The 16,666-nt window shown below is 40.8% G+C and overlaps 1 protein-coding gene across 2 annotated transcripts in view; it reads right to left on the bottom strand.

The window, feature by feature from the left end:
- SNAP25 (synaptosome associated protein 25) overlaps nucleotides 1-16,666 on the bottom strand; it is a 66,530-nt gene that overhangs the window by 11,342 nt on the left and 38,522 nt on the right. The window contains exons 4-5 of one of the 2 annotated variants that reach the window (XM_075147724.1): nucleotides 10,799-10,847; nucleotides 2,043-2,160 (exon numbers count right to left, since the gene is read on the bottom strand). In XM_075147724.1, the coding sequence (XP_075003825.1) occupies nucleotides 2,043-2,160; nucleotides 10,799-10,847 (167 nt within the window). Of the gene's footprint in view, nucleotides 1-2,042; nucleotides 2,161-2,297; nucleotides 2,416-10,798; nucleotides 10,848-16,666 lie in introns of both variants that reach the window. The other variant, XM_075147726.1, reaches the window with a different exon arrangement.

Consider the following 16,666-nt stretch of genomic DNA (forward strand, 5'->3'; position numbering starts at 1 on the left):
TTTACTCTGTATATCAGAGTACAGTTATGTGTGAAATGGTTAATCTTTTTTAAATATATGCCATTAATCTACCACCAGCCAGAAGAGTATTAGGGGATCATGGTGATACTGATGCCCAGAACTGTATGGATTTCTCTCCCTCCTACACTCTACTTCTCAGAATATCATCTTATTCATACCAGTTCAGTCCTGGCATAGTGATTCAAGGAACAGTGTCTAAAAGCATTGTTCATCCATACTCTGTTTCTGAACACATTGACTGATTAGCAATGCTGGTTTATGAAATCTGGCTGCAGACTGCAAAGGTCAGAATACTGTCTTAAAGCAGGGAAGAGACACCTTTAAAAATGAACATCCGCCACATCAAACGCATGCAGTATCTTTCTGTTCTTGCATGTATTTCATGATACTGCAATCATAGTGAAGTAGTAAATGTTTTAAGGCCATGTGTCAGGTGCTAACCCCATCCATGCCACAGGTCTGGCTGTCAGTTCTAAGCAGCCTTTCCTACAGTACAGAATATTAAAGCTGCCCTAAAAAATGACGATTCCTGCAAAAAAAATTGGAATTTTTTGTACTTCAAGGGTGAACTTTTGATGTAGGCATTATGCCAGGTTTCTCCAGGAGGAGCAAGCCAGGACAGTGTTCCTCTTTAAGTTGCAACAGCTTTTAGAGTGTGGAAGATATAAAATTTCTGCTGCATACTTTTGTACCTGCAGCTCTTTTCTACTGGGTCCTCTGGTGCAGGACAGCAGGGCTAAAGCCTGTATCAGAGCTGATACTGATTGCAGGCGGTCCCACTGACCAAGGCTGTGTGTGTATGTAGCTCTTTCCATTCCTTCTTGCCTCTCCTATTCTGCACACCAAGGCAGTAGTACACATATTCTGGGCAAAATGTTTACCCCACCAAAGTATTCGTGGCTTGGTACACAGGAACAAAATTGATTTTTTTCAAAGCTGAGGCGGTATCTGCATTGTGTCCCAAGGGAATTAATTTCAAAATAAATGGCAATTGATAAGGCAGAAAAGCAATCCTACCGTTCTGATTTCTGGCAAAATACCCACTGAACTCCATGACAGCTCTCTCATTTGGTCTTGATAATCATGGTAGGATCAGACCCTGGCTGTGAAAAAAGTATCTGTGCCACGCAGAAAGGGAGTGTAATGCTACAGAACTACTGCACTTTGCTTTGTTTCCTGCACAATCTCTGGCCAACCATTTATGGTTACCATTTTTCACTGTAAAATGGTTGCATGCCTACTCACTGCATGCTGGATTTGCCATTCCTCAAGGACTTCTGGTCGGTCCACTTTCCTACACCCGCATAACCGCACATCGCATTTTCATTTGGCATTTAAAACAAGCTTTGCATTACTTGGAGGACGGTTTCGTTCAAGTGTGATGGCATGCAAGCAAATTTGATGCATTTCAACATTTCTGCTTAGTGTACGTGCTACCCAAATGAGAGGAATTTGGCGTGACATGTTCAGGTTTTCTCAAATTTGTTGCTTATGGCAGGATGAAAACCATTTCAGGTTGGGTTCCAATTGTGAAACATCATGTCTCCTTCAAGATCTCATCAAGGACTATTTCTGTTGATAGAATGTTGTGTGATTTTCATCCATAATTTTGAGTAATGTTTCTTATGACCTCTTCTGCATTTTTTCAGCTTTTTTGTTTTGTTTATGAAACTTGTTTGTGAAAATACGTTTCAAAATTTAGGGTCTCCAGGAATAAGGTAGCCCCAGTGTTTTTGTTCGCTGGAAAATGGAACCACTCAGTACACTTTGTGTAAAATGTTGAAACTTTTACCATTAAAAGGTGTCAACAGTGAAGCTTTCACTGCAGTATGCCTGATTTTAATGCATCTACAGTAATTCCCAGTCAGTTGTCTATGCTATGAGATGAATGCATTTGAACCAGAATCGTTCTTTCTGCATGCCACATGCTCATCCTGTCCATGTGCCTAGCAAGGATGAGCTTCACAAGGCCTTTGGGATCAGCCTTAAGTGCTCAAAGAGATGAGGCAGGCAGCACCTACTTGTTACATGGACAGACACAAAGACCACAGAATTTTCCTAGGTCCGTCAAATTCTTTTCTGCTTCTTTCATGTCCTTATTGATTTGGTCCATTCCCTCTTCGATGCGTTCCAGTTGTTCTGATTAAACACAAGTATTTTATCCCCACAGAATGAAGCAGATGGAAAAGGACAAAGAAAAAAAAGACAAAAACTTCAGACATTCACTGTGACAAAAAACTGGACACCACATAGCAGAGCCGGTACCCAGTACCTACTTGTTACAAGGACATATGAAAAGGCCACAGCATTTCCCTAAATCTTTTAAATTTTTCTCGGCCTCCTTCATGTCTTGGTTGATATGGTTCATGCCTTCTTCAACACGATCGAGTTGTTCTGGTCAGGACAAAGGGATGACAGTGTGGAATGAATTGTATTTTTGTTTGTTTGCTTTTGTCTTCAACAGAACATGAAAAATGACCATGTAGAACTGAATTAATAATGACATTACAATGCATTAATCTGAGCTGATGCATTGTTGAAAGGATGTATGCCGCACTGGATGCCGAAGATGTTTTTTACTAATATGGGAAGAGTAAAACAAACGAGGAAGATGTTTGAAATATAGTAATTTGAACAAGATGTAATGATGTAGAAAGGAAGGGTTATAAAGTTTAAAGTCCAGAAACAATACAATACATCCACTTACTAAGACACCAATGACATCCAAGAGAAAGAAAGATAAAGTGTTATTATTTTGCATTTATGTATGTTAATACAAGAGAAAAGGTGTCCTTCCATGGAAAATACTTCAGTTACTTACGCTTACAAATGCCTTGGAATTAGGTGGTTTTGGGCAGTGTAATTGCTTTGATTAGTGGGTAACAGTGGGAGAGCTGGTAGTAGCGGTACCAGAGATGGGGGAAGCTGTTAAGAGCCATGTCCAAGCACTCCTTTTCCCAGAGGCTGAGGAAACTGAGACCTGCGACATTGATGGGCATTGGGTATTAATCTCCAGTCTGAGTATGGCCTCAGGGCTGGTTTTCTTTCTGGTATGGATGCAACAAATCAGGAGTAACCCCAGTGAACACACAGGAATTACAACCAGCACAGGAACCTGATGCTCACTGAAAGAGGACCATTGGCTATGGCCTTCGTTGCCTTTGTCCCCGAGGGATCTTATGAAAACAAGCATTGGATGAAGACTCATGTTTTTCAGTGGGGTCACTTCTGCTTTACTCCAGGGCAAGTTATCAAAGCACCAAGCCCAGTAACCAGCCGTATACAGGCACTGTCTCTCCGCTGGCATCGAACAGAATTTGGCTTATCTCCACGTAAGGCTGACAATGATGTAGGGTTTTCTTAGTGACTTGGTAGCTCAGAATAATTTAATGTGTTAATTTCTTCGCTATAAAAGCTGGGAAGAGTGGCCTAGAGGAACAGAATGCCACAATGTAAAATTGTAGGAATGGATCCTCCGCTGATGTGAAGTCTGCAGTAGCAATGCCATTTTACATGGGTGGAAAGCCTCACCATTTGTTTCACGAAGGATAAATCCAAATAAGTATTACATGGGATTACTTGGAGTGCCATTTCAATCCAGTAAAAATTGTAACTATACCTAAAGAGGCAAAGTAAAGCAATCCCAATAAAACACAAATACATCCCTGTTCCCTGTATCGAATAGAAAAAAATATAAACACAGAATTAGACCTGAGAGAAAAGGAACTAAGAGAGCACTGGTTATAGGAGAAATTTAAAGTCATCTCTGATGTTAATTGAGTGTCTTTTTTCAAGAAGGAAGAAAAAAAAAAAAGGCATTTTAGAAAAAAAATCCTGTGCATATTGACGTCAGTGCAAAACTCCTCCTGACTTCTTTGGGAACATGAATAGGCCTAATTTCTGACTCGGGTTTCTAATAACAATTGAGGTTTAGATTTTCAAAGCTTTCTGGGGGATTTGGATACCCAATTCCCATTAAAATTAATTTTATTTAATTAATTTTAATGGGAATCAGACATCTCACCCCTAGAGGGCCTTGAAAATCCTGGCCTAAATTATTCAAGCTGAAATAATTCGAATATTGAGCTTGTGCTCTTTGTTTAATTCTTGCGTGAGGCTGGGTTTTGAGAAGCAGAGGTGCCATGTCATTATTGCCAGCTGCATCTGCTCTTCAGCTGTCAGTTCTCATACTCCTCAGCTGGATGTGCCTGTCTCCACAGGATTTATTGATCCTAAATCCAAGGATACATTTAGAGGATCAGAGTTACCTGGCAGTGCCCTCTAAAAGGGGCACATATAATGTGAGCAAAAGATTGGGAAACTAATAAGGAAACCTGAGAGATACACTGCACAAGTTTTATTAGATAAACTGCTGAGCCAAGAACCAGAAATACAAGGTTGGATTCTTTTAATGCACATTGTAATTTTGCATTTTGGTTGGAAGGCTTTAGCAGAAGCTTTGGTTCATGTTTGTAGCCACAGATCGTCAGTCTCATCAGAAATGTGAGTATGTAGTAGAAGGTGATACTCCCCTAAGTGCACCTGCTCCTCTCTAACTCAGAGTCCTGCCTGCTCCTGCATAGTTGGGCAACACTGGCTCTGGCTCCCAACTCTGGGAAGCAGCTGTGGGAGCGTGAGCTGGCTTTCATGCTGGTTCATGATGGGAATTGCTAAATTTCTGTGCAGATTCCCACCTCCTGCTTGTGAGAGCTGTGTTTGCAGACCCTGGCTGGTTTTCAGGGCTCTCAATTAAAAGAAGGCTATCTCCACATGTGTATTTTGACAGTGGGAAGGACAAGAGGTACTGACCTTTCTTCCACTGATTTTGCTGCCTGTGTTTCTCTAACCTTGGCTGGCCAGTAGAAAATGCCAGGTAAGATTGCAGGGATCAGTCCTTGATCTGGTACCACTGGTGGCTTTCAGTCTAAGCATGTTTCCTTGCTCAGATGCATGTTTTCTGAAGCCAGATATGTACTAGAGCCTTTTGAACTTTGTTTCCCTGTTTCCTATTCTGCCTGAATAGCTGAGTGCTAACTGAAGAGTATATTTGACATGACTCAAAGACTTCCATTTAAATTATAGCTCTCTCCAGGAACCTGACTTAATTTATCCTGCTTCAGGATTTGTGTGTGATGCCTATGCTATTTCTAAATAGAAAAGGGACCCACAACTAATTTATCTTCCATTAAGGAAACCCCATCAGTGTAAAAAGCCCATGTCATATTTGTAGCCCAGAAGTCTAGACAGCTGGCTGCTGGTCCTAAACCCACTTGCTAGTTGTTAATGTTGTGGGCTGGATTGTTAACTGGTTTAAATTGGCATAGTTATGCTGGCTTCATGGAGCAACACCAATTTATACCTGTCAAAGATCTGGTCCCACGGGCAAGGAAATAGATTCATGAGTCTAACCACAATTATTGAGGTTAAATATTATAGAGGAATTAACTTAATGGGGTCACTCTGGATTTGCTTTGGTATAACTGATATTAAAATCTGGCCCAGAAAGAATCACTACTGGTAAGAAATCAGATGGCTATCAAAAGGTTAATTTAACGTCTGTTTTCATAGATCTTCCATATTCTAACTTTGCATATTGTATTAAAGGTTTTAGGGAAGACAGTCTGCTGGCATATGCTGCCATGAACCTACGCAAATTCACACCTACAAAAGATCATGTCCTTTATCTCCCATTTAGAGAAGCACTTCAAGGTCAGAGTTCAAACATCTTTTGATAGTTTGTTGCAGTATTCTTTGATTATACTATATATCTATATGTATGTTTATATATCATATATGATATATAAGAGAATTGGCGTTGTCTGGAAGCAGAATACACATCAGAGGTATGTTTCATTGAGATTCCCTTCATTTTCTTTCCGGGAAGCTCTGCCAATTATTAGCCCTTTTTGCATATTGATATCCTTTTATGTCTGAGAATGTCACTTTGATTCAAACATAGTGGCCATATATCTTCTTCCAGATCTTACAGCAAACTGATGGCATATCTTAGGATACAAGCAAGGATATTTTTTTACCTGTATCGTTATACTTATGAATTACTTCTGTATTAAAACCATAGGCAACTGAGGGACCATAAGCTAGTCCTGTTAGTTTTACCGTAGCTTTGTGGCCCTTTGCCTATGGGTCTTTTCCAGGATCTTCTGTAACAGCCTAGCAAATCCCCGCTCTGTGACTGATCTGGGGAAGTGGCTGGGAGAGGGAAGCTGTAGCAAGGGCATCCCTCAGCTGCTCCTGTGGTCTCTTGGGCAAACATAGCTGCAAAAGCATCTTAACACAGTGTTGGATGCAGGACCAGGACAGGGCAAGTGTGGTGTTGCTCCGCCTTTGCATCCCCATCTGTAATTTATAACAAATGTTCCTTAACTACTTGTCTGTGATCTGGGGCCTGGGCTTGAATGTCAGTTAAATGCATTTGGAGAAGGGAACTTGCTCCTTTGCCTGGAGTATTGTGCAATGAAGTAATTTCCACCAAGGACAATTTTAATTAAAAAAAAAAAGAAAAAAGGACGTATAAGAACACATTGTAATCGTAATTGCATACAAGAGGGCTGAATTTGAAAGAGAGTCAGCAGATTAACTATTTCCAATGATACTCGGTGATCCCATTTTCCATAAAGCAGAATCATATCAGAGCAAAGTACATTTCGAGGACAGCCTTTTCAGAAATCCTGAGTCTTGACCTAGCTCTGCTCTGAAAGGCATTGCTGAGCACAGGTACGAATGGAAGAAAGCTGGCAGGGAGTGCTTGTGAGCCCACGTGTAGCTGTGCTAAAAATAACAATAGACAAGGCACAGCCTGCTTTTGTGCGGGGTTGGTTTTTCTTTTCTTCTGCACTACACTTTCAACATAATTAATGCCATTTTCCCTGTAGAATGTGGAATAGTTGATAGTTACCTTTTTTTTTTTGCTAATTAGCAAACCATTTCTGACTGTGATCAGCTCAGCTCATAGGTGGTGTTGGGCGCCTCTAGCAACTCTGCTTTTGGCATCTCACTGCCTATCAGTTTTTGTGGTAGCTGTTGAATAGGAGATAAGGTGGGGAAGGGGCCTGCGCAAGGGCCATAATTTTGCTGTCTGATGGAAAGGAATGCTAATTGTCTTTCTATTTACTGCAGTTGTTTCTCCAGTGCCGTAGAAACAGGTCAGCTGTAACTCATACAAAACGCTAAAACTTGCAACTCATGCAAAAATGTAGAGGTCAGCTAGCATGGGCACCATCACTTGGTGTCAACCCTTTTGCTTGTCGGGTCACCCAGTTATTCCAGAGTTTTATCTCCATACTTCAACTTGATCTGGAGTACAGATCTGCTGGGTAGATCAAGCTACTCTCCATGTTCTCTGGCATCACTGGTTGTGCATTTGGTGTTGGTGTGGTGCAGGGAGAAAATTTCAATTGCATTGACATTTTCTTTGTGGCTTATCAAAGTTGTGGATATTGCTCTATCTTGCCTTGAATGAAAAATGGTTGTGCTGCTACTGTTGTTATTGGAAAAGTTTCTCCCCTCCACCTCGTTTTGAATACAAGAACAAAATTCTTTTGTAATAAACTGCATGAAGACATCATCATACAAAAAAAAGTCCTTGAAGGTGCAAATCTCTCTGCCTGCTGATACTCCCAGGTGATAGGAGTTTCCTTTTGAGGACAAGAGCTACCACTCTGGGACCCCTGCTATGTCTGCAATTCAGGTTTATCTTCATATCCCCACTTTGTAGTACCAGTTTCATTTCTACGGTCTGCATTTAACTAACATGCATCCAAATGTTAATATTTTTTTAAGCTAGCGTGTTTCAAAGACATATTTAATGAAGCAGAGCAATTGCCACTGCTCAATAATCCTTTGCAGCATGACATTTTTAATGTAAAATGTAAATATTTTAAAGCGTTATGTACATATCTATATTTAAATAATGAATTAAGGGAGCTTGACTCGAGGCCAGGTTTAAAAAAATGTGAGCGTTATGGATGCACATAGGGTCTGGGAAAGACTTTCTCACTGATGGAAAAAATCCCAATGAGGAGAAATCTAACCTCTTCAGTCCTTCCTGTGGGCTCCCCAGGGGAAGAACTGTGTTGAACTGGTTTGGATGACGATACCTGGCTCAAAAAATGATAACTCTTGGTATTGCAGAGGGACTACTCCAAAAGCCTACTCAGATTCCTGGTGACTTCAAAGGGCACTGGAGGCGGTCTCTAGTTTTTATGGCAGTCCCATTCTCTGTGAAACAGGAGTAATGAAAGCTCTTGTGAAGCTCCACGTCTCTGTAGGGTCATAACAGACTCTGTCGTCTGCTGTGCAGCCAGCTGTGCTAAACATTTAGGCAACAGGAGCTAGCCAGACTGGCTTTATTGTATAAATACCTAGTATTGTAAAATTGCATTGACTTCTTTCCTTTTATGATCCCAAAGACTTTTGCTTATTGATATCAGAAAATGAGTTCTGCTTTGCATTATTTAGATTGAGATCTGCTCAAAGAAGTTTTCCTTGTAAGGTCTGTTTAACTTCAAAGCAAACAATTTTGTAAGGAAACTTAGAAATAGAGCTTCAAGCAACTGCAGAGATTAGATATTCTGCCTGCCGCCCACTGGAAGGATCAATGTCATGGTTTTTGTCTATTTAACACCTAATAATCTTAAGTGACTTGTGCAGTCAGCTGAAAAGAGATCACATGGCAGTGTTAGCAAATTATTTCCTTAATCAGATAATCTGCAGAGACATCCGTGAGTTGCACACATTGCACTAATTACAGAGGGTTCAAAGTCATCATTAGCCTATTTTGCCCAATAATATAATAAGGCCTTTATCACTAAAATAAAAAAAAAATCAGGAATTATTACAGCTGCATATGGCTAAAATAGACAAAACTTAATTAAACATTTAACATAGTACAGTGGTTACAATATTCCCAGAGTTTGTAGCATTGTTAGGCTGTGTTCCTTGAGAAACCCATACTGTATCGTTCACAAGCTTAATTTACTGAACCACTTAAGGCATGACCATAACCAATTTAAAGAGGCTTTCAAATCGTCTGATTCTTTTCTGTAAGTATTGACTAACGGCATCCCTGGGCATACAATATACATTTCAGGTTTTGCTGTCAATGAGAGTTTAATACTGAGTTCCCTGGACTCCAAACAGGTCAGTGGGTCCAGTCTCAGCTCCTTGGCTCACACAGCTCTTCCTAGCATGACTAGAGAGTCAGTGGGACAACTTGTGCGTACAGGGGTTTAGCAATAGTAGAACTCCAAAGTCAAAAACAAAATTCAGGGTTAAAAACAAAAGAAAAACCCCTAGCAATCTGTGGAAAAATAACAGTTAAAGAACAGAAGCATACTTTCCCAAGACTAAACACAAGGGAAGTTATAGGAACCACAAAAGTTTCTGCTGATCTGCCCGTGAATTACATTGCAAGACACACCTGGGTATTTACGAACTTTCTTTGACAATATTTGTGGTTTATTTTAACTGTATAATTCACTTCTGAAACAAAACACGTTATTTAGACAGGTGCCGTATCTGTTTCAACATAAGTAATTTCTGGTTTTTTGTATTCAGTGATAGTTCTTTTACTGCTGTTACTCAGAAAAAAAATTTTTGAAGACAACAAAATACTCTCTGTAATATTTTTCTTGACAAGACAAATTGATGCGACAAAATTTGGTTAAGTTAAATTCTTTTCTTTAAAGGGGGAGGTGGCAGGGAAGCAATGAGACTTGCATATAAAAGCAAATAGAAGAAAATACTTTCTGTTTAGGTCCTGTTATTACTTTCCATTCATTTAGTGCCAGAGAGGCAGACATTACAGATGAAAAGGGTCTGTCAGGTTCTGCAGTCCCATTTCCCAGCAACGCCGTACCACTGTCTATAATTGTTGTCCGGACTTGCTGAATAATACAGTGTTCTATATAGAAAACATTTCCTAATACAGTTTTGTATCATGCCACATAGTAAATAATAACAAGGGCTTTTGGGGGGCTGGTTTGATATAGAGTAGCAGAAATTTATACTCTGTTGATTTAACTTCTCTTGGGAAACACCATTTTTCTGGTGCTGTGGGTCTGCAGCAAATGAAGACTTATTAGTTTTGTGAGGCGGGGGGAAGAAGCTATCTGCTTCTTTGTAGTATTATGAAGGGCAAAAATGTAATTTCCTGGAATGTATTGAATATATCTAGCTCTGTCTTTGTCACTGTCATCCACAGACAGGGACTCATCTGAGCTTGAAAGCTTCTATATGGTCAATTGTAATGAGCTGATCGTGTCATACCTTTTAATGTTAAATTCCTGTTATCCTCACTGACATTTCTATGCAAAAAGCAACTGAATTTTACACAAGCTAAACTGGTTTTACCCTTTCTTGGGTTGCATTTAATGCATGCGTTTCATTTGTAGCTAAAACAAGTGAGAAAATTACATAGCACCTGCATAAATAATGTTGGATTTTTCACTTATGGAAGCAAATCTTCCCATTGTGTAGCTGGATGTTGACCAAAAGCTTGCTGAAAAAATGGTGATTTGGATGAGTTCAGCCTGCAGCTCTCTCTGACATTAATGGGAAACAGATCAAAAGAAGTACAGACTCTTACGCAGTTATTGTATGTTCCTCTGTCAGACAACAAAGCTAAAGGCAAAGAGATTCCGGGGTTCTCATGCACAACCACACATGTGTTTTATGGCTCTCATTTTCAGGATTGCACACAGTTAGTACAGTACTTTGAGAACGGTTATACTTCCTTACTGAAGCAATCTGAACTTACCTCCTTGCTCATCCAACATAACCAAAGTCCTGATACCAGCATCTTTACTCTACATCCCAATAGCGGTAGCAAGGTAAGGAGAGGGAAGGGGAGAAGAAAGAGAGAGAGAAAGAGAGATCAGTGAGGGAACACTCAGCCCTAGATACGGGACACAGGAAGACAAAAGAAAAACAGTGAAAGGAATGACAAGGTCATAAGGGGCTGGTGGCACAGTCCAAAGACCTTATGTGCCTGGACACTGTACAAGGAACTGAGTACTCTCAATTGTACCATCAATCCTTCAGGAATCACTGGGATACTGAATTACTGCAGAAAACACAAAGTCCTGGACTTTGAGATTAAAATAATCACTTTACACAAGAGCAATTTCTAAAAAGAGAGGGTTCATCTCCAAGTTCTCTGAAGCAGGAGAAGGCAAGAAGGGGGTGTTGACATTGCAGGTGTATGTTCATTCCACAGGAGAAATTCCCAAGGAAAACAGATATGGCACAAACATGTTTGGTAAGGAGGCATAGTGGTTTGTACATAGCCCTTGCAACACAGAAGTCAGAAAGCTTACCTACTTAGGAAATCCATTTTAAAGCAGGCTAATATTTAATAGGATTAAGCCATATTTTTTTGGTTTGGAGATCTAACAGATATGGGTTTGAGCCAAGTTTTAGTTCAGCCAAGAGACACCTTTAGCATTAATGGACTTTGGATTGAGTTTGAAGGTAGGATTTTTAAAACACCTACATGCTGATCCTACCCCTGCTCCCACAGAGGTTAATGGGAGTCTTATCATCGCCTTTGCTGGACACAGGGCTTGAGCAAAAGCCGAGCAATTCAGAGCTCCCTCCTGTCTAAATCAGCAGCAGGGCACCTTTCACAAATACAGTTTTTGCATGCGTTATCATCACTCTGGGATGTGATCAGGTGTGTCGGGTTTCTGGTGCTGTGATAGTAAGCTATATCACAGATCAGATTAGCTCCTTTTTAATTACGAAGGGCAAACTAGCTCCATTTTGCTTGGAGCAATGATAATGTGTGAATAATTAATGGCCTGAATGATCTCCTGACTGTTGCATTTCAATAACAGATGAAGTAAGTCCTCTGCGGCCTGACAGTTTGCCAGGGGGTTACCTGGACATGTGCAGCAGGTATTTAGCTGCTTCCATAAACATAAAGCCACCCATACCCCTGTGAAGCAGGTAAAGTTGGTGGTGTCGATTTTGCAGAGGGCAGGGGAGATGCCCACAGTTGCACAGGAAGGTGAGGAAGAGAAACCTGAAGTCCTGACCATCCCTCTTGCTTTTCAGGCCATCCTTACCCTCCTTGAGGCAAATTAAGGACTTCATATTATCCTTCCTCCCAACTGCCCTGCTCGTTGTCATCGCTGATCTCGTTGTCTGGGAGCAGTGAAGTCTCTCTGGCCATCAGCTGCCCAGTCCATGCTTGCAGGACGCTCCCAGGCAGGCTGGCAGCACGCTGCCCACATTGGCTCAGCTACAAGCCTGATTCTCTGCCACACTTGAGGGCTGTCTGGCTGGTGCAGCTGGTGCTTCTCTGCTTTGCTTCAAGAGGATCCTGCTCAGTTAAAAAGGGATGCAAGATGCCTCTTGTTGCACTCTTCGTCTGCCTCTCTCTGCACTCCCATTCTTGTCTTTAATGTCTATGTCACTGGAGAAACTGGGAAAAACATCAGATTGTGCAGTCTGGTTCACTGCCCCCTTTTTTTTTTTAAATCCCTGCATGAGCTGCCAAGTGGAGGAAAACCCTCCTGCCTCTCCCCATGGTCTGCTGCACCCTACTGCCTTTGGGTCAGCTATCTACCAGGTACCCGCTGCTGCTCTCTCTCCCTTCAAGCTCATACTGCATTTACTTGAATCCCAGCCAACTTTTATTTTTGCAACCTTTAGAAACTTAGGGTCCAAGGGTCATCTTAGATTTGCCTATTTAGAGTAAGGAAACAGCCTTTAATTATCGTGTGTTTTCTGTGGGACAGGTGTCAGATCTGCTAAGCACTGGATGTGCAATAGCTTTTTATTGTGCTCTTTCTATGCTCTTGGTACCCAGGGATGTCTTACCTCAAAAGATTTACACGTATTTTAAAAAACATACCTCATGCAAACACAAGGAGGCTGCTTGGGTCCTGAGTCATGTTGTGTTTGAGTAAATACGGTGCAGTCTGACATGGAGCCCTTCTAATATTGGACTCAGAAAACCCGCAATTGGTGTGATAGTTGTTGGCTTTCAGTAAGTCAAACATGGTCAGGCTGAGAAATGTTTGCTGCTCCTTAACCCTCTGACCTTATTTTCCTGCAGTTTTGAACATCTGAGCAAACTGCCTTTATGCAGCTAAGATGTCCAGTGACCTGAATAAGACCTATGCTGAAAGACAAACTCAGCAATTAGACCTTATGGTTTGTATTTCATATTAAATCCTTGCACAGACTGAAAGAGGTGCAATTTTCTGTTACTTACCTGACCACCAGTGCCATTGAATTTTATCAGGCAATACCGTATCTCTTAAGAGTAGGCTGCCACAGCATTAATAGTAATGTGAAAATATAAAGGGTGTGCATTGAATATACTTCTCTGCATCTGAGGTCTAATCCAAAGCATATTGAAGCTAATAAAAAGATGCTCACTGACAAAGATGAGAGGTGATTCAGACATCAAGTGACAATCTCCTCCTGTTCCAAGTTTCTATCAAGCATTAATTTACAGCTTTTTCACAAAAAATTAACTGTGTAAAGCCAATTAAAAAAAAAAAGCAAACCACATTTGTGCATTTAAAACAGATCCAGACTTTCCTAAAAGTTCAGTATTTCCGTTGTGGCTGATCTTTTAGATAGCTCAAAACCAAACATGTCTGTAAGACAGAACTATTCTAAAAATGTGCTCATCATCCAGATGTCTGAGCAGGAGAGAAACACTCAGTAACTGACCCTCAGTGACAACAGACTGAGGCATCTCTGGAAACTACAAAACCTCTTCATTTGAAGGAATATAGAGGAAGAAATGTGCCATGTAACTGTGTTTGGGGCCCAAATACAGATAATGTTGGTGTTTTCTGCACTAAAAGTATCACAGAAACTCCCCTTGGTCTCAGCAAGGGCAGGTGTCAGCAGGCACACTCAAACTGGTTGCTTAGAGAATGTGTAACAGGAGGTGACGAAAGCTGTGCTTGCGAAATGCCAGCCCAGATAAATATGTTTTACAACAACCGATCATAAAACCTTGATAACAGATTCCCAGAAAAGCCATGGTCAAGGCAGGGGCCCGGTGACCGTGTTTTGATTTGTCTAGTCCTGAGGGCTCAAGAAGGGTTCCCACCCACATCCAATCATCAATGGTGATGCTCACCAACATCAGTGAGATCCTACATGGGAAGCCATGAATGGGTAGAACTGATGAGGTCTGTCTTGTTATGAAAATGTGTGCTAATGGTACATTTTCCCCAGGATTAGAGCCTTCCTTTCTTCCTGTGCAATGGAGGAATTTCTTAAGACCTTCCAGTCCTTGCACAGGCAATCCTCTCTTTAGTTTGCGGCAAAATAAGTATTCTCAAAAATGGGGTGCTTAAGGTAGTTCAGGCCAGAGAGAAGAAAAATGCATCTTTCATAGGACCTTACAGAGTTCATGGAGCACATGCCATTTTAATCCAACTCTTAAATCAGTAACAGCCTTCTCTCTCCAGAGTTACTTCTGATGCTCCTTCTTCTCTTGTTGCACTTGAGAGGAGAATTTGGACGGCTGGATTTTGCCATGGTACAGCAAACATCTCGCACTCTTGTCTTTTGAAAATGGCACAGCATGAATTGCTTTTGTTGAAGCGTTAAACTGACAGCTCTGGAGTTCCTGTTTATCCATAAACAGGTATACTGCAAATGGTAAACCATACAATCTTTCCTATGCAGCCCTTGAACATACCTCAGCCCTGACTAAAGGAATGAGCATGGCAGTCCGTTTGTCCTCCCAGACTTTGATTTCCATGGAGGCTACCATGGGTTGCCAACCGTTTTTCTGCAAAGACCTGACAAATTTTGCATGCAAGATGAGCCCTCAGAACAGGAAGCCATTGCTTTCAACTTTTAAAAATTAACCACATTAGGGGAAAAAACACCATGAATATAGACCCCATAAAGTTTATGAAAGTTGATGTCCTTCGACCTTCCAGTAGCACTAAGCTCTAGTGTTTAGACAAAAGCAAACCAACAAGGAGTACTGGTTTGGGTTCAACATACTTTCTGTGTAGCACGTGCCTCAGTTCTCTACTAGACCGCAGGCTAAGCTACTAATCAGAAAGCCAGAATATATATGATTTTAAAACTCTGGGCTTAATTCAGCTCTTAGATACATCATTCTAATGTCAATGCTTCAGTGAAGCCAGTTTAACAGCATAACTGGGACCCCTGTTGGAGGCTTTAATATACATTATCCTCAATCTTCTCTAACAGCTTTTTAAAACTTTTTTTTATTAGGGTCTCACTCAGAGCAAGTCAGCAGCAAGGCATTCACTCAAATTTGCCCAGCACTTTGGAGGGGAAATTCATTGCTATATCATTTCTTATTATTATTGTTACGTCACTTAATTTCCCAAGGTGGGAATAAAACCAGGAAGAGAATTGAGATGACTTCTCAGAGGGTCCATCAGTCCCTCCAGGAACACAATGTGTTGCATCCTATCCATGCCTGCTACAAAAAGCAGCTGCTCCAACTTTGGTATAGCCTGAGGGGTGATTTTCATGACAGTATAAGGGAATGATGTATCAGATAGAGAATCCAAATTCTAGAAATCACTTTCTTTGCATTTCAGGATGTACCCTGAAAAACAGATATACACTCTCAGTTATGTCAAGAACATATAAACTTCCACTTTGATGAAGAATTCTGCTTTAATCGATATGGCTTATAGAGTTTGTTTTGAATAAATTAATACAGACAATTATGTACCAGGACAGGCTGACATTGCTAGCCATTCCCAGAGACACTAAGGAGAAGTGTCAACACCCTAAAGAGAAAAATGTGGTCAAAGAAACATTTTTTAGTCATCTGTAGTAATGCTTTTCCTCAGCTCCTGCTTCAGGTTCACTGTCACCCTGTTAACGCTGCAGTGTCTCTCTGTGGCTGATTAAAGAGCCATGTTACTTCTCAGAGCCTGTTAATTCACCCTGTCGTTCAGATCCTCACCGACAAGAATCTGTGACCCCCCCTTGAATCATGTATGCCTGATTTTCATCTAGCGCGATGACCCCGACTCCAGTGCTACCCTGCTGGTTTACATAGAGGAAGGGGTCTAATCCTGCATAGGAAAAACTGAGACCAGAATTTTGAATCACCTTCCCCTGTGCCAGATATATATTTCTGTGGAATTACACAGATTAAAACACTTTTCTGAGTAGAACCATTCCAATAGCTAATGATGTTAAAGGCATTTCTCAAATTAGCTTTGACAAGCTTTGGATCAAACTCTAAATTAATAGAATTTTTTTTTTTAATTCTTCTGACTATAATTAAGGAACATTTGACTATGATAATAATGTCAGGGGAAACTCACTTCCCAATCATGAATGAAGGAAGTTAGTAAAATGGCATACTGTATGTTCAGTGTCCTGCATAGAGCAGCATCATGAGCTTATCAAACATTTTCAGCTTACCATTTCAGCTTTCATATGTTAGTAAACTTGACTCTAACCTCCCAGCATATGAGAGGAGAAGTTAGTCCTGTCTGGATTTAAATGTACAAAACAGCTCTTTTGTCTGTACACGTTACGAAGTGCTTTCTTGCTGGGCTTTCTACACTATTGATCTTGTTGATATTTTTTCCCTTGCTGCATCATAGCTAGAAAACATCTTTTTTTTTCCACCCTACAACAACTGATT

Source organism: Calonectris borealis, chromosome 3 (assembly GCF_964195595.1).
Source record: "Calonectris borealis chromosome 3, bCalBor7.hap1.2, whole genome shotgun sequence".
Taxonomy (NCBI): domain Eukaryota; kingdom Metazoa; phylum Chordata; class Aves; order Procellariiformes; family Procellariidae; genus Calonectris; species Calonectris borealis.